This window comes from Labeo rohita, unplaced genomic scaffold (genome assembly GCF_022985175.1).
Source record: "Labeo rohita strain BAU-BD-2019 unplaced genomic scaffold, IGBB_LRoh.1.0 scaffold_73, whole genome shotgun sequence".
NCBI classification, from domain to species: domain Eukaryota; kingdom Metazoa; phylum Chordata; class Actinopteri; order Cypriniformes; family Cyprinidae; genus Labeo; species Labeo rohita.
This window is the reverse complement of record NW_026129667.1, coordinates 246,858-265,717: the sequence shown is the minus strand read 5'-3', so window position 1 is coordinate 265,717 and position 18,860 is coordinate 246,858. Positions and strand designations below refer to the sequence as shown.

Here is an 18,860-nt window from a genome sequence, read left to right as displayed (position 1 = left end):
CAACATTAGGGACAATAACAATATTACAAGAAATCATATTATTAAAATCATTATTTTTTATTAAACATTTTTCATTCAAAGTCATAATTTAGTTGTCATTACTTACCAGAGTTATTGTATTTACTGTATTGTAGCTTTTGTAAATACTTTATGCAAGCAGTTAAACTCACAGTGAATAACAAAACTCAGAATAATGTAAAGTGCTGAACAATATCAGTATTTACATCTGCATGTCATCTTTATTTCAACGTGAGATTGATTTCAATGTTAGGAAAAGACTGTTGAATTTCTCTAAAGGAACAGTGCCAGTGAAGTATTTATGGATTACTGATCATTTTCATCATGTATCATACCAAAAATATTACATTAAGTAAATTATATTAAGAGGCAGTTTAGAGGCAATTACACTGTCAAGAACAGCAATTAAAGATCAATGAGATGATTCAACGCACCAGATATTCAAATAAAATCCAAAACAATTGAGACAGCTACTTAAAAAAAAACAAAAAAGAAAACTATTAAAAAGAACAAAACAGAAAGAATGTCGAAAGACTAAAAAACAAAAACCAGAAAGAATATTAAAAGTCTAAAAAAAAAAAGACTAAGTGAAAGTCAGTGCTGGTTACATAGGAGTTGGCAGACTTCCCTTATGCAACTAGAGCTGTGATGTATGTGTGTGTGTTTATTTGAGCATGCTCTGCAGCATAGCAGTGGCGTAGGTGGGTCGGGCCTGCCTGCTCTCGATGGCGTTTTTAAGGTATTCAATGCCTCCACAACGTTCCCAGAACTCCTCAAACTGGCGGGGCAGAATCTCAGCACCACGCTTCCGAGTCAAACCGGTCTCCTCCAGACTCAGCTCACACATCTCCATGTCATCCTTACCTATGAACACAGACACTCCACATTAGAAACTAAACCTAGAATGAAGCAATATATTGGCTAATATCAATTATTTATACTTGCTAGTATTCACACAACTACAGTGCAAAACACTGATGTTCTAAGATCTAATCAAAGCAAAATATAAAATGCAGGAAAAAAAAAAATAACATAAAGACTGCTTTGTGAGTACTGATAATAATTTAGTACTTGTTAAAGATAGCACCAATTTCGGCCATGCTGTATGCAAGTAATAAGCATGCATTGCTTTAAATCGTAATAGAGCACTAATGTTTGCAGTGTGAACGTAGCCTATTTTAACTGACCTAAAAGTGATAAACAGCTACATTTAAAGGAGAAGTCCACTTCCAGAACAAAATTGTACAGAAAATGTACTCACCCCCTTGTCATCCAAGATATTCATGTCTGTCTTTCTTGAGTCGTAAAGAAATTATGTTTCTTGAGGAAAACATTTCAAGAATGTTCTCTATATAATGGACTTGTATGGTGCCCGTGAGTTTGAACTTCCAAAATGCAGTTTAAATGCGGCTTCAAGGGGCTCTAAACAATCCCAGCCAAGGAAGAAGGGTCTTATCTAGCAAAACGATTGGTTATTTTCTAAAAAAATTTAAAAAAATAAAAATGTATATACATTTCAACCTCAAATGCTTGTCTTGTCTAGCTCTGCCATGTGCATGTGTACTCTGTGTAATCTGGGTCAATACAGTTAGGGTTTTTTTTCCTCCAACTTCAAAATCGCCCTATATCGCTATAGAAAAACTGACCCAGTGTTTACAAAGTGAACGTGCAAAGAAGAAAAAAAAAAAAAAAAGGTAAAAGAGCAATGTAGGACGATGGGCATTTGAGGTTAAAAAGTATAACATTTGTTAATTTTTTTTAGAAAATGGCCGATCGTTTAACTAGATAAGACCCTTTTTCCTCGGCTGGGATTGTTTAGAGCCCTCTTAAGCTGCACTGAAACTGTATTTAGGATGTACAAAGTCACGGGCACCACTGAAGTCCACTATATGGAGATAATTCCTGAAATGTTTCCTCAAAAAACAATTTCTTTACGACTGAAGAAAGAAAGACGACGCATGACAATGGGGCGAGTACATTATCTGTAAATTTCTGTTCTGGAAGTGAACTACTCCTTTAACAAGTTTTTTTTTTTGGTAATTTGATGCAAAGGTAATATAATACAAAATATAGTGTTGTAAATGTACAAAATAAATGTATAAATGTAAATGTATAAATAAAAAAACATGTCATTATAGTCTTGTGATAAGAGTCCATTTGACCAAAAAGTAGTGATGTAATAAGTCACACTGCTCTGCATTGATCTCATTATGTTAGAATTTGAAAAAAAAAAAAAGGAAAACACTGATACAGCTACCAGAGCGATAAACCAATAGCGATAATTATCGGTCGATAAGGAATTTCCTCGATAGAGTTCGATAAAGGCCACTGAACAGCGCTTGAATTCAGTGAAGAACACAAATGTCTGTTTAAAGCCAGATGAAACACCTGAGACTCGAACTCGCAACCTTCCGGTTACAAGCCCAACTCCCTAACCATTAGGCCATGGCTGCCCCCGTGGTAGTAGCGCTACCTGCACAGTGAATTAAATGTATCAAAGGAGGAGTAATGGAATATAATTACAATATTTTCTGTGATTAAGCTATATGCATTTATGAGGCGCTATATTTGTGGTTTTAACTGTTATTACGATCTATGGATGATACTATAGAAGAGCAATGGTTAATTAAAAAAAAACAAAACAAAAAAAAAAAAATTCAAATAGTCAGAATTAATTAATTTTCACCATATAAAAACTAGGTTGCTAGGTAATTTTTACAGATATTACTGATTTTGATAATGAACATAAATCTACATCTGCATCCAAACTCAAGCTACTATCAAATGTGTATTTTTAAGAGACAAAAAATGTTATATTATTATTATTAATTTTATCAGGTAACACACCTGTTTCTTGATTACTCATTAAACATTAGACATTTTTTTATTAAAATCTGTCTTTGAACTTGAAAGAAATCAAAATTTGACATTTATCGTGATAATTATTGATATCAACTGATATGAAAAAAAAATTATTGTGATCATTTTGTGGCCACATCGCCCAGCCTTAGCTACCAATATACTGAATATCTCTATCAGAAACACAATTATTCACTGACACCAACAGCTTCTCTCAAGAGCAAAAGTAATGCTGTGAGAAATTACAGCGAGGTAATGTAATGAACTGACGTCTCCAAATGAAAGAAAAACATTTGAAGTGAAAGTGAATCAGACCTGCCACCAGCAGAATGGGGTGTTTATCCGGGTGCAGCTCCATCTGTCTGGCAATCCAAGGCCCATCAAAGTGTGCGTACCACCATCCTTTCTTCTTGTTCTGAGGATCTTTGTACTGGTCTCCCGGTCGGATGAAGGGAATGCGGAAGAAGCGCTGTTGTCTGCTCATGACAATCTCTTGCTGCCGAGGCAGTACAGGCACAACTGGGTTCTGCTGGGCTGAAGGAGGATGGGACGACAAGTGTTAATAGTGTTAAAAAAATCTCCATAGTCTAAAGTTTGGTCCCAACCAGCCACAGCAAAACTTATATTATTACACAATTTATTACGCATAAGAAATGTTTTTTTGAAAATCAAATTAGCATATTAGAATGATCATTCTGAATTAGAATGAAAATTCAGCTTTGATCACAACAATAAACTATATTTTAACATATATTCTCATAGAAAATATACCGTAATATTTATAATATTCGACAGTTTTTGAACAGTAGCATACATTTCAAATAGTTAGGGAAGCAGCAGGGAAAGAGGGATATTTCGTTTATTATAAATCTTGTTTTCTACTGGCTTTGTTAGGTGAGTGAGTTAGGCTAATTCTTGGATTTTTTTCTCTTTTTATTTCATTAGGTCCTTTAGTTATGTTTTGGGGAGTTAGTTAGGTGTTGATTTATTTTTTTGGCCTTACTCACCAATGAAGCCTTGACTTTCAATTATGTCAACTATTAAAACAAAACCCACACAAAAAATTATTTCTGTCTACAGTATCTAATTCGCATTTCATCTTAACCCAAGGGTTCCTACACATTTTCCAATTCAAAATTCCATACTTTTCCAGACTCAAATTTCCAAAACTCTTAGTAGATTTTCAGGTCATATTTAACAAATGGTTCATAGAGCATTATTTTCAGCTTTGTATTTGGTATATAGTAGAGTCATCTGTAAACATTTTTATTTTCTCAGGCTTTTTTCATTGATTTTCTCGAAAGTGACAACATACAGAACCTCTAAAATAAAAAGTAATGAATAAATACACACAAGAAACCTTTCTGTGCCCTTAAAAAACTACATGTGCATTGCAATTTTTCACATGTTCACGAATTACAATTTCTAGTTTTATACAACCTATTTCCTTTGTGCATCAATGCCATCTTACTATGAATAAAGTGTGAGCATGGATGCACATGAATTAACAGAAATCTACTTGCTCAAAATTTGGCTTTTCTTACAGTAGTACCTCTAATATCAAGGCCTAATGTCCAATTTAACACATCCTGTGTGGTGGAGGAGAAACCATGACACGAAATGTGCGGATGGCATAAACATTAGCAGAGTTCAAGGGTCTATAAAAAAAAGACTTGTACTGTAAAAAAACTGTTTAAAACTTGGCTTTTATTAGGGCAGTATGCCATATTTCAAGCTCTTTTTAATGCATAGTTTGTGGCGGCCAAAAAACCACACTGCGAAATGGGCTGATGGCACAAACTAAGGTGCAGCTGGAGAAGGTGAACAGTATAGATACACATGAAGTACACTTAAGTACAATCTTGATACCTTTTATTTTAAGCAGCTTATGTCTGTATACTTACATTTTTAATTACGTTGTATAAAGTGTGCAATACATATGTAACAATCTTTTGACCAGCTAAACATAATTACAAAATGTAAGTACATGCAAGTAGTTTCATGTAAGTACAACGGCTACTACTAAGTACTTAATTAGGTAATTACTCTGTATTATGACACATTAAAATAAAGTGTTACCCACTAAACAGCTGCCATGAAACCTCACTTCTTCTATGATAAATTTATTTTCATTAAATTCTTAACTTTCTAATATAAAAAACTAAATGGGGGCAAAAGTCCGGAAACAGAAATATTTTTCCATACTCTGCTTTCTTTTTTCCATAGCTTTCCAGACCTGGAAAATACTTAAATCAAATTGCATACTTTTCCACACATGGTCAAACCCAGTAGGAACCCTGTAACCCTAGATCTGACCGATCTCAGTTATTCAAGGAGATCTCCAGTGGGATTTCTTACCATAGTCTGTGACGGCTTTTGGTGCTCTCTGCTCATCCTGAGCATTGCGTTTCTTGTTCTTTGACTTCCACGCATGATAGACCTTCAGTCTGCGGTGAAACTCCTCACGACATGCAGCTAACAACTCGATATCTAGATGGATATGAAAACAAAGTTAGAAACTGAAATAAAACAGACATTATATTAAGTTAATAATAATGTGTAAGTAACAAAACACAATTATTTTAGCAGATTATGTGCTATGTTCCTGTTTCACAAACATAAAGAAGAACCTGGAAATACAATGTTTCATTATTTTTAATATTTAAAGCCAAAGGTAAAATCCAAAATAGTAATTTCTGATTCTAAGGTTACTATTCAAATGTAAGCCTATTTGTCCATTCAAAAGTATTGATGAAAACAAGTAAGCTTTCTTACCGCAGGATGTATTGATGGTATCCCGTAATTCTGCATATTTCCACTTGCTGAGTTCAAATTTCTTCACATCAGCTTGAGCGTTTGTGGCAGTCACCTGTGGACTTCTGAACCCACGACAAGAAAACAAACAAAACAAATGATTAAAAAAAAAAAAAAATCTGGATACAGTCTCATGAGGGCTAGGCATTTGACTTTTCATACTTTGAAACTGAAGCTACTTAAAAAACAGTGGAATTACTTCCTGGTACAAAAACAACAAGGATCTCAACTTACCATTAAAAAAAAAAAAAAAATTACACAACATACAATTAATAAAATATACAAAACACTCTGCTAAATCAAATACAAGGTAACAAACAATGGGTCATTCTATAATTAGGGGTACATTTAGAATTTGACAATGTGAAGAAAGTTTTCCTGTTTCCCAAAAACCCAAACATGACCTTACATAGCTGCTCTGAAACAATATATATTGTATAAAGTGTTAAAGGTGATCTGTAGGAATATGTGCATAAAATACCATCTATGTTTGCTACTGTCCACTATGTTACCTCTATTGGGTAACACAGTTGACAGGTAACTTAGTTGACATTTTTAGTGTTTTTGGCCTATACTCAACATAGAAGCCTCTAGTGGATAACTTAGTGGACAATGCTTTTTCGGACTTAAATAAAACAAGTTATATCACAAACACTGTATATTTTTGAAGTGCACACCCAAATGTCTTGATGACCTAATCTTAGTGAAGGCAAAACTATGAAATTAATTTAATTAATATTTGAGGTCATTTTCATGTTTAAATGAACTTAAATGAAAATCGCTGAACACCAGGGTTGTGTGTAATATGAACATAATTTCTGAACAAAAGATATGTTTTTTTCAACATATAGGAGTGTGATTGGGAAAAATATAATGGTGCACTAGAAAATTAAGCATCTGGCTTTATACTGATGAAAATATATTAAAAATATACTTCACGGACATGAGATGTACCCACAATTATAGAATGACCCAAATATTAAAGCCAATAATATTATTTTGCTACAAAAATGTCTAAATTTAATTGTGAAAGACTGATGGTATCAGAGATCTGTCAAAGAAAAGAAGAGTTTAAAAAACATCATGACAGCAATAACAGCAAAATCAATTTTAGAAAAAGAACAAAGTACAAATTACAAGGAACCTTCATTCATGGATAGACGTAAAAGTATAATTGACTCTGAATTCATTTGATTAAGATGATATTGTGTGAAATATCTGTGATTGGACTGAGGATGATCAGAATTATTCAGATTTTCATATTCATGCAGATACAGTTTCAGACTTCATCAAGGTCATTTTGTTTTTATTTCAGTGGATAATGTTTTGATTTTTGATGGCGTATATCTGTAGTGCTAACAACAAACCCTTCTACCCACCGAGCCAGAAGATCGGACATTTCCTTGGCCATTTCCTCCCTAAAGGACATGATTATTGGACCATGGTACACATGTTAGAATATGATGTCATCAGTAAACTGCTCACAGGATAGTCCATTTGTGCATTTGACCAACTATGATCCAATAAACTGCTACATAGTTACTGTTTTGAGTAAATACTGCATGTCTGAATGTCATGATTTATGGTGATTGTCTGCTGAGACTGTTATGACTTGAACTGAAACAGACTGAATTTAACTGTGAATGATTTTAAAGTCTCTACATAGCCTGCAAGCCAGATCTATTTTTAAATCATGGTGCTAAATAGGAAAATACATAGAACCTTTTTCACAAAAAATTGAAGTTTCATGAAAAGCTTACAAAGAGCTGCTTTTAAACTAATCTAAAAATGATCATTAAAGAATAAAGATTTAAAATAGGAGACATAGTAAAAATGTAACCTACATGGTCAAGCTCTTGAGTTTTTGTGGTGGTGGTGCAACACTGTAAAAACAGACAGGAAGAGCATTACATAGAGTGACGGAGAAACTAATCAGCTCAGCTCAGCTCAAAATCCCACCACCATTAATGCTTTCTAAAAATGTTCCAGGTTCAGGACAAGGAAAAGGGGTCAAAGCATGAGGAATTAAATTATGCTTGACATTTTGACACATTTGAGTTTACAGTGTTTTACAATGTGCTCTATAAAAATGTTGAAATCAGTTTTTAACATTTTGATACATTTTCTTTGACGAATAGGAAGTTCAAAAGAAACATTTATTTGTGTCATTATAAATGTTTTTATGCTAACTTTTGATCAGTTTACATTAGTTCTTCGGCAAAGATTTGCCAGTCGACTTCCATTATAAGTGGATTACAGTATATGTGGACCACAAAACCAGTCGTAAGTAGCATGGGTATATTTATAGCAATAGCCAAAAATACATTGTATGGGTCAAATATATCGATTTTTATGCCAAAAATCATTAGGATATTAAGTAAAGATCATGTTCCATGAAGATATTTTGTAAATTTCCTACCATAAACATATCAAAACCTAATTTTTGATTAGTAATATGCATTGCTAGGAACTTCATTTGGACAACTTTAAAGGTGATTTTCTCAACGTTCAATATTTCTCTAATTTTCAAATAGTTGCATCTTGAACAGTGGAAAGCTTATTTACTCAGCTTTCAGATGTATAAATCTCAAAAATGTAAAAAACTTATGACTGGTTTTGTGGTCCAGGGTCACATATATGATTTTTCTTTGTTTCTACTCACAGATGCTGCTATTAAAGGAGAAGTCCACTTCCAAAACAAAGATTCACATTTAATGTACTCACCCCCTTGTCATCCAAAACCTTCATGTCTTTCTTTCTTCAGTCGTAAAGAAATTGTGTTTTTTGAGTTTCTCCATATAATGGACTGATATGGTGCCCCGAGTTTAAACTTCCAAAATGCAGTTTAAAAGCGACTTCAAACGATCCCAAATGAGGTTGTAAACAATCCCAGTCGAGGAAGAAGGGTCTTATCTAGCGAATCGATCGGTTATTTTAATAAAAATGATACAATTTATATACTTTTTAATGCCAAACGCTAGGGATGTGACGAGATCTCGTGGCAGGAGATCTCGCGAGATCCAATGTGTCTCGCGAGACCAGTCGGATCTGGCGAGATCTCGTGACGATCTCCTCGGAAACATTTTGCAGTGTTTACATTAGAGCTGCACGATTAATCCTTAAAATATTGTGATCTCGAGCTATGACTATTAGGACTGTTTCACATCGCGTCAGTGGAGCGTGAGAAGCACTTTTTGTCGCTGCTCATGTTAATGAATCAGAGGGTCAGGGTAAATGTGAACATAGAAAGAGCAACACAAACAGTCTTTTTAACCACAATATAATCATTATTTCTGTGTTACAGACATTTAAATAACAGAAGTATCTTTTCCGCCAGCAGGTGGAGACAACTGCCCGTTTAAAAAAAGTATGCCATTGATTCATTCATTCGGGAGATTTCAATAGTCAAACAAGTCTTAATGAATTGAGACACTGACTGCTTCATTGAATGTTTTTTTTATTTTGTTTAAATGACTATATGATTTTAAAAGACTTAAGCAATGAACAGTTTGTCAGAACCACTAGTAAATTACGTTATTTTGTTTAGTTTTCTAATCTTTTTTCTCCAGAATCGTGAGAGAATCATTGAGAACTGGGATTCTCAATTTATCCAGAATCGCGAAGTTCTTGTTTAAATGTTGTTTGTTACTGCATATAATTAAAATGAAAGTTTAATTTCATGAAGTTCAAAATGCATCTACATTTCTTTGCATTTTGTATTTTTCAGCTGAATAAAACACTATTTTCCCTATATATTTCATCATTGAGGATTTCTTAAGAAAAGTTAAAAAAAAATCTCGTCTCGTCTCGTTCTCGTGAACCCAGTCTCGTGTCTCGTCCCGTCTCGTGGGTTAAGTGTCTCGTCACACCCCTACCAAACGCTCATCTTGTCTTGCTCTGCCTGAACTGTTTTGTTCCGGTTCATGACAGTTAGTGTATGTCGAAAAACTCCCATCTCATGTTCTCCCTCAACTTCAAAATCACCCTACATCGCCGTTTTACCTTTTTTGTTAAGGGTGTTTGATCTTCTTTGCATGTTCACTTTGCAAAGACTGGGTCGGTACTTCTGCAGTGATGTAGGATGATTTTGAAATGACTTTTGAAGTTGAGGGAGAAAATACAGTCTTTCGACATACCCTAACTGTCTTGAGTCAGAATACACAGAGTTCAGGGAGAGCAAGACAAGACGAGTGTTTGAGACTCATTTTTTTAAATGAAAATAACCGATCGTTTCGCTAGATAAGACCCTTCTTTCTTCACTGGGATAATTTACAACTGCATTTGGGATCGTTTGAAGTTGTATTTAAACTGCATTTTTGGAAGTTCAAAATCGGGACCCCATTTGTTTGTGTGAATCTTTGTTTTGGAAGTGGACTTCTCCTTTAAGTTAAACTTGCATTGAACCCAGAACATTCATTTAACCTGCAGCTGTATGATTGACTGTGTTTGTAGGACATACTCCAACATTTAAATGTGTAATGGTACATGTATTGTCATTCATTTGTATAATGTGTTTTTTCCTCAGCCCATTCCTCAGTATGATGTAAGATGGGGCATGTTTAGCTGTAGGGTGTGCTGGGTAAGCATATCAAAAGGCATTATATTTGCTGGAGAGCTGGCAGCAGCATTCAGAGGGATGCAAATATTGTACCTGCGCAGTCCGGCCTCCACGGGCACCTCCTCTGGGATGAGCTCAGCCTCGCTCTGAGCAATCCTTAGGGCCAGCTCTCGGTCTCGTCGCTCTTGTTCCAGCACAGCCTGCCGGGACGCCTCCTGCTCCCTCTCTGCCTGGAACTGCAGCTCCATCTCCTCCTGAAAACATGTCAGCAGTGATGCATGTCACAAATAAAACCTGCTGCTCTATCAAAGTCTACTAAATGCCTGTTTACACCAACACGAACGCTCGGCACAAAAATGCACGTCGCATTTACTGTACGTTTTCGAACTGCTATTCAGATTTTTGGCGTTCGCTTATCAATCCAGATAAGACAAGACACCTGCTTCTGGATTTATCCTCTAATATAGAGAGCTGCTCCAAACGAGTGTATAAACATTTTTACGAGATTTAGTATGAGGCTATATGATACAGGAAATCATCATATGGAATGAACGTTGCTGTTTGCCACATACATGCAAGGCTTAATAATCTTATTCTCATACAAAAATAAATTTTTGATAACAGCAATCCAAAATACACGGCTGTTAAGAAGCATTCCTGGCCAGGAAATTCTCACTTATCGGCAGGTGTGGCTAAAAATTAACTGGTAACACTTTACAATAAGGTTCGTTAGTTAACATTGAACTAAAAAACAATACTTCTAAACCATCTATTAATCTTAGTTAAATGATAATTTTAGCATGTACTAGTCAAGTTGTGTTTGTTAAAATAAGTAAAGCACTGTGAACTATCATGAACAAACAATGAATAAAGAGTAATAAAAAGTGCACACTAACTATAACTAATGTTAACAATTAACACCTTATTGTGAAGTGTTACTGATTAATTTCAGATTAATTAGAGGTGAACTTGAAGGGGAAATGCAGAAGAAATAATGTGATGTATAAAGCTGAGGTCACCTGCAGTCTCCTCTCCTCCTCCTCTCTTTTCTTACGCTCTTCCTCTTCCTGTTTCCTCTTTAACTCCATCTCCGCTTTCCTAAAACAAACAGACAGACAGAGGCTTCAGTTGAGCTGGAAACAATAACGTCAGAATTAGTATAGAATACAGATCTTTTCTGCCACATTGTACTGTATTGTACTGTATATCCAAGTGAAATGATATTCATTATTAGAAAACGTTATTAGAAAAGAAAAGAAAAAAAGTAGGGCGGGACTTGGCTCTATCCATCTTAAAGATTAAGCAGACTATATGATTGAAGAAGAAGTCTGGTATCCATCACCAGAGAGTACAGAGATTTTACTGACATTTCACTGAAAGACTGAGTTGATATTTTGATTATACATCAAAAAAGAAAAAAAAAATACAATAAACATACGACTATATGAATAAGATTTATAATATGCATTTATAATATTCACAGTAAGATCTATAATATGCATTTAAATCAAAAATCTAAATCTTGTGAATATTATTTTCATGCCAACTTTAATTAAATTTAGATTTTTCCTCACAATGCACATGCAAACACATTAGCCAAACGCGACAGCATGACGTGACAGATTCAGTCATAAATATCAATCCTTTGTAACATTAATAATAATACATACTGATTGACTGATACCATCTTTGTCATGGAAAACACTTGTTGGTTTGCACTGAGTTTGCAATTTTAACATATATGTTTGCTTAAATTTATTTTCAAGATCTGAGGTAAATGATCTATTATTGTTTTCAGTATTGCTATTAATGTCACACAACATGATATTTAAACTCACATTAAACACTTTCAACATTGAATAAAGCACATAATCAGTACCTGAGACTATAATTGTCATAGTTTGTATGTTGTTGTTCCAGCCGTGACGTTGCAGAAATAGAAATGCAACGTTTCTAAAATAGAAATTTTGCGTGCAACATTGTGGATAGTTAGGACAAAAACATGGAAAAGATATCTTTAATCGCATGTTGTGCCATTGCGCAGCATGTTGGAAGTTCACTTGCAGAACTAAAATTTACAGATAATTTACTCACCCCCTTGTCATCCAAGATGTTCATGTCTTTCTTTCTTCAGTCGATAAGAAATTATGTTTCTTGAGGAAAACATTCCCGAATTTTTCTCCATATAATGGACTTCAATGGTGCTCCCAAGTTTGAACTTCCAAAATGCAGTTTAAATACGGTTTCAAATGACTATAAACAATCCCAGCCTAGGAAGAAGGGTCTTATCTAGCAAAAAGATCTGTCGTATTTGAAAGAAACTGACAATTTATATACTGTTTAACCTCAAACGCTCGTCTTGTCTCTGCGATGCACATGCATAGTCTGTCTAATTCGGGTCAATACAGTTCGGGTAGGTTGAAAAACTCCCGTCTCATTTTCTTCTTCAACGTCAAAATCGTCCTACATTGCTGTTTTACCTTTTTTTTTTGTAAAGGGCTGGGTCAGACTTCTGCAGCAATGTAGGCCGATTTTGAAGTTGGGGAAGAAAATGAGATGGGAGTTTTTCGACATACCCTAACTGTATTTACCGTACTGAACCAGAAAAAAAAAGTTCACGTAGACTTAGACAAGACAAGCTTTTGAGGTTAAAAAGTATATAAATTGTCAATTTGTTTGAAAAATGACTGATCATTTTGCTAAATAAAGACGCTTCATCCTCGGATGAGATTGTTTAGAGCCATTTGAAGCTGCATTTAAACTGCATTTCTGGAAGTTCAAACTTGGGGGCACCACTGAAGTCCACTATATGAAGATAATGGACTACTCGCACTGAGCCTCGTGATGCACTTCTGCTTTGAAATCTTACGGCTCAATTATTTCTGGTTATGAACATTTTCAATATAATCATCTGTAATCATCTAGTTGACTTAAACGCCTACTAAAATTAGATTTCATGGGATGATTTCAAATTCGGAAATTTAAGGAGACAGGAGAAGACATATTCTGATGATTACTGAGTACAGAGTTTTCCAAACTCAATGGAATGTGAAGTTTTAATCCAACATAAACAGATCTGCAAAAGCGGTGGCTAGTAATCATACGCGATTGTTCACAACAGGGTGTCAGTGCTCTATAGTGGCCTAATCGTGACGCTGCAGTGTTTGTGAGATCTGATGAATAAGATCATAATGAACCTTTATTTATCTGTATTAAATATGTTAGTCACTATTCTGTGTCATATTCTGTCATCATTTCACTGTATGTAGTCTAATGCCAAAATATGAATGTTCAATAGTCGCACTGTCAGCGTGTTACTGTTAAAAATTATTCAAATGTTTAACATTGTTAATTAAACAATGGAACAAGCAGTATGGGCTCGGAATAAGAGCACCAACGCACACAAACAAATCAGCCATGGTTTTACTACAAATAAAACCAACAAATTTCAATTGAAGTTAAACCATATAACCACAAATAACTCGGGTTTTACTACACTGTCCATAGTTTAATGATGGTAGGCTATTTGTAGTGAAAGTGTTGCTATACAAATGTTAAAAATGGGAAAAAATATATTTATAGTAACATTTCAGCAGGTTGAAGATAATTCATGTTAACGCAGAGAATATGATTAATTGTTTTTTAAAGAAATGCCAGCCCTAAAATGTAGTAATAATCTGCGCTCTCATGAGAAACTGTCTGTATGTAGGTGCGCTGAACGCTAACCGGATACTACCGAGCCGTAACAAGAAGAACGCGGAAGTAGTTGTGCAAGTAGTCCATTCCTGAACTTTTTTACTTAAGAAACATAGGGTACAGTATATATTTTCAGTGATTTAATATAGGGTGACTATTGCATGAGTCATATGCACTTTGATGATAGTTTGATGGTCCTTATGATCCTTATGCACTTTTATTAAATAGAAAATACTAGCTGGAATATGATTAAAAAAATCCACCTTTTCTGTTTCATGTAGCAGTAATCTGGTGTTGGAATGTCATGAGGGTGAATTAGTAATTCAATTTGACTATCATTTCATGTTGTATACTCACAGGCGTCTTTCTTGTTCCTCTTGTTTACGCTTCTGTTCCTCTTCCTCACGTCTCTTCCTCTCCCTTTCCATTTCTTCTTGGATGTGTCTCAGACGCTCCATCTCCTCCTCCTCCTGTTTCTTCTTCTGCATGGCGCTGAGCAGCTCCTGTGAGCGTGTGACCAGAGCCTGGTGCTCATGGTCGATGTCTATGCGGCTCATTACAGTGTTCTAGAGAGAGAAGATACAGTACAGGATATAGTTCTTCATCTACAGCTCTTTTAAGTTGGATGAGGAACAGGAGTTTTCAGGAATATGTGCTGAACATGTTTGGAACAGTTTTTGTTTTTTAATCTCTGATACACACCTTTATTTTACGTATGTGGGCATCAATAGAGGAATCGAGTTCCTGCATCTGTTTGCTCATCTCTTGTTTTCCCTCCTTTAGTCCAGACACCGCCTTATTCAGATTCTCCATCCTCTTCTTTAGGTTACGTGCCTTCACCAGCCCATCGATCCTAACACACACACACACACACACACACACACACAAACACATTAATGCTTTTCACTTTTACTCAAGTATTCCTGAGGTTTTACACACAGCCTCTGTAACATATTCTGTGACCCCGGACCACAAAACCAGTCTTAAGTAGCACGGGTATATTTGTAGCAATAGCCAACAATACATTGTATGGGTCAAAATGATAAATTTTTCTTTTATGCCAAAAATTATTAGGATATTAAGTAAAGATCATGTTCCATGAAGATATTTTGTAAATTCTCTACCGTAAATATAACAAAACTTAATCTTTTATTAGTAATATGCATTGCTAAGAATTTCATTTGGACAACTTTCTCAAGGCAATTTTCTCAATATTTTGATTTTTTTTGCACCCTCAGATTCCAGATTTTCAAAGTCGTATCTCAGCCAAATATTGTCCTATCCTAACAAGCCAAGTCAATGGAAAGCTTATTTATTCAGCTTTCAGATGATATATAAATCTCAATCACAAAAAGTTGACCCTTATGAATGGTTTTGTGGTCCAGGGTCACATATGCTGCTTAAGAAACATTTCTTATTATTATCAATGTTGAAAACAGCTTCATATTTTGAAGAAACCGCTATACATTTTTTCAGGATTCTTTAATGAATAGAATATATTGAATATATTTATAATATATGAATATATTTCCTACAGTAATTGATAGCCACTGTATTACACCACTAAAAAACACTGAAGACGAGAGGAAGTGCCGCCCACCGTGGTTTGTGTTTCCTCTTGCACAGCCACATGCGAACAGTCTTTTGCATCTGGATACACGCCGTGGCTCGGTACAGCATCTTATTTTTCACTGACGAAGCAAGAAGAAAATGTTACAGAAAAACTCAAATTGAGGGTAAAGGATTATTATTTTAGTCCTTATTCATTTCTGTAATTACTTTTTTTAATTTATTTGTATCTATTGTTTTATTGCTTTTTTTTTTTTTTTCCCAAAAGCATCCCAAGATGCATCTCATGAGGTCTATGTAAGTCTGGAGTGTGCTAGGACTGAATCTAAACAAAGTGTGAACCAATGGGTAATTTTTTCTCTTCTTCTTAATTTCTGAAGAATTGGTTCTCCTCTGTATAAAAACTTAAGGTCATAATTAAAGGGCTACAATCAGTTTGTTACGTACGTTTAATGACGGACAGGGCACACCACTGCACCTTCTTCCAGCGGCTGCAGATGAGCCATTTATTGACACGTTTCACCAGTTCAGCCAGATGATCTGGATCTGACTTCATGATTTGATCAAACTCCGCAAACTGAGTACCATGAAATCAGTCAATAGCATGAATTTATGGTCACAAATACAGAAAAATACAATTGTCTGCATTTCCTTCTGAAGCATCAGTGAGCGTTTGAACCTTCTGTAATAGTTGCATATGAGTCCCTCAGTTGTCCTCAGTGTGAAAAGATGGATCTCAAAATCATACAGTCATTGTTGGAAAGGGTTCACATACACAAATGCTGAAAAACCAAAGAATTTGTGGGACCTGAAGGATTTTTCTGAAGAACAGCAGCAGTTTAACTGTTCTGGACAAACATGGGACTCATGAACAACTATCACTAAACAAAAAAAATAAAATAAAATAACAGCCGGATCATTTCTCTTGTGGAAAATACATTACCTTTCCAGGTCTGAAGAAAACTTTTGTCAAACCAAATTTATAATCATTTTCATTCAGGCCGAGAGCTTTGAACAAAGCCTGTTGAGCAGAAAAAAAAAAAAAACACAAAAAATGCTTTTAATATCTACTCAATAGTAGTTGTTGGAGTAGTTGCTGGAACAAAGATTAAATATCATCTTACACATGTATTTACACACTGATTGTGTTAATGTTCTGATCTAACACACCTTGCAGAAGAGTCGCGGGTCGAGCCGTGTCAGTTTGGCGGGCATGTACTGCTTGTACATGTTGTAGAGCTCGTGGAACGGTGCTCGTGAGGGGAAGCCGCCCTGCATCAGATCCAGTACAGACACCATACCTGAAAAAACAAAAACAGGAACTCTCAGACACACCACGAGAGAACATACAAGCAGCACACATGCCACTTACAATATAAATAGATTTGATCCTGGAGCAAACAACACTTCTGAGATGTAGCAGTCCAACTGTCTGCTTGCAAATTCTGACTAGGTTTTTTTGATAGCAAAGACTCTTTACTCCTTGACACCTGAATTTACAATCTTGTGGCGTTTTAACAGTTTATGGAACCCTCAGTCAAAATCTTAAAAAAGTTTTCTGTTGAGTATCATATTGGATACATCAGGCTTTTATATAGTATGATATAGTGAGGATTAAAGGAGAAGTCCACTTCCAAAAAAAAGATTCACATATAATGTACTCATCCCATTGTCATCCAAGATGTTCATGTCTTTCTTTCTTCAGTCGTAAAGAAATTATGTTTTTTGAGGAAAACATTTCAGCATTTTTCTCCATATAATGGACTGATATGGTGCCCAGATTTTGAACTTCCAAAATGTGGTTTAAATGCGGTTGTAAACGATCCCAGCTGAGAAAGAAGGGTCTTATCTAGCGTAACGATCGGTTATTCTCATAAAAATAATGTAATTTATATACTTTTTAATGTCAAACACTCGTCTTGTCTTACTCTGCTTGGACTGTTTTTGTTCCGGTTCATGACTGTTACTGTATGTCGAAAAACTCCCATCTCATGTTCTCCCTCAACAAGACGAGCGTTTGAGATTAAAAAGTATTTAAATCGTATTTTTTAATGAAAATAACCGATCGTTTCGCTAGATAAGACCCTTCTTCCTCAGCTGGGATCATTTACAACCACATTTGTGATCGCTTGAAGCCGCATTTAAACTGCATTTTGGAAGTTCAAAATCGGGTCACCATATCAGTCCATTATATGGAGAAAAATGCTGAAATGTTTTCCTTAAAAAACATAATTTCTTTACAGCTGAAGAAAGAAAGACATGAACATCTTGGATGACAAGGGGTGAGTACATTACATGTGAATCTTTGTTTTGGAAGTGGACTTCTCCTTTAAGCAAAAACATGCAATTTGGCGCAGATGCTAATATATATGTGGACAAATAGTAAGATGAAATTCTGAAAACATGTAATGTAAATTATTGAAATATTTATTACAATCTTGACTACTTTTACTATTACTGTGTCTGACTACTTCAGACTACAGTAACAGACAATCTACATAACATGCATATAAATATCAGTGGTTACTCATTATCTGTCAATATTATGTCTTAGTAAGATGATACTTAAATGTTTTTATTTTTAATGATCAAAGCTCTGTAGTTTAAATATTGTGGGAGGTATAATGCAATGCAATTCTGTAATGACTGAGAGATAATTAAAAAAATATTTTTCATCATTTAAACAGGACCAAAAAAAAAAAAAAAATGCATGGATAATTACGTTTTTTTCTAACAATATACATTTTTTCTCATGTTTATTTCAGTACCAAAACCAGTATTTAATTCAGGACACGTTTGACACATTTGAGCTTGAACTTGAAAGGGCGAAGCAAAATCCTGTAGCAAACAATGTGATGACACTGGCAGCTCTGTGTAACGTGTTATATTACTGAATAGTCGGTCTTAGGTTATGTGTATAGTCAACGGTTTATATGTATAGTTAGATTACCGCTTCTGTAAGATAGCAATATATAGGCTTAAAAATTGCTCTTACGTCTATTGTTGCATGTCTATATTTAAGTTTATTTATGTAGCACCGTGGTCCTGAGAGACACGACATTTCGTTCCACTGTCCACACATGTAGCGGAATGACAATAAAGCTCTACTTGACTTGATATGTGCAGGTAAATCATGCTGCACTGTGTGTGTGCGTGTGCTAACCTGAGCACTGTAGCTGAGACAGAATCTGAGCGCCCTCAAATCGATGGCCAACCATCTTCAGATTGGGCTTCACACAACGGACAAAACTTGAACCCTGAAACACACAGCAGCAGCAGCACAATCATGACCTGCTGTAATTCACAAAAACATGTCATCTGTTTCAACTAATGTATGTGGTAACTT

General features: G+C 35.1%; 1 protein-coding gene across 5 annotated transcripts in view; it reads right to left on the bottom strand.

Annotated features, from left to right (window-relative positions):
- Positions 1-36: 36 nt before the first annotated feature.
- The window catches only part of myo6a (myosin VIa), a 60,036-nt gene continuing 41,212 nt past the window's right edge, over positions 37-18,860 (bottom strand). Inside the window, exons 20-35 of one of the 5 annotated variants that reach the window (XM_051104482.1) lie at positions 18,678-18,771; positions 16,685-16,815; positions 16,458-16,535; positions 15,962-16,091; positions 15,546-15,636; positions 14,648-14,798; positions 14,303-14,511; positions 11,269-11,347; positions 10,343-10,503; positions 7,536-7,574; positions 7,071-7,109; positions 5,653-5,756; positions 5,236-5,367; positions 3,885-3,914; positions 3,193-3,411; positions 37-882 (exon numbers count right to left, since the gene is read on the bottom strand). In XM_051104482.1, coding sequence (XP_050960439.1) covers positions 683-882; positions 3,193-3,411; positions 3,885-3,914; positions 5,236-5,367; positions 5,653-5,756; positions 7,071-7,109; positions 7,536-7,574; positions 10,343-10,503; positions 11,269-11,347; positions 14,303-14,511; positions 14,648-14,798; positions 15,546-15,636; positions 15,962-16,091; positions 16,458-16,535; positions 16,685-16,815; positions 18,678-18,771 — 1,887 coding nt within the window. In that variant the 3' untranslated portion in view covers positions 37-682. The remainder of the gene's footprint in view (positions 883-3,192; positions 3,412-3,884; positions 3,915-5,235; positions 5,368-5,652; positions 5,757-7,070; positions 7,110-7,535; positions 7,575-10,342; positions 10,504-11,268; positions 11,348-14,302; positions 14,512-14,647; positions 14,799-15,545; positions 15,637-15,961; positions 16,092-16,457; positions 16,536-16,684; positions 16,816-18,677; positions 18,772-18,860) is intronic. The other 4 variants (XM_051104484.1, XM_051104485.1, XM_051104486.1 and 1 more) reach the window with 4 other exon arrangements.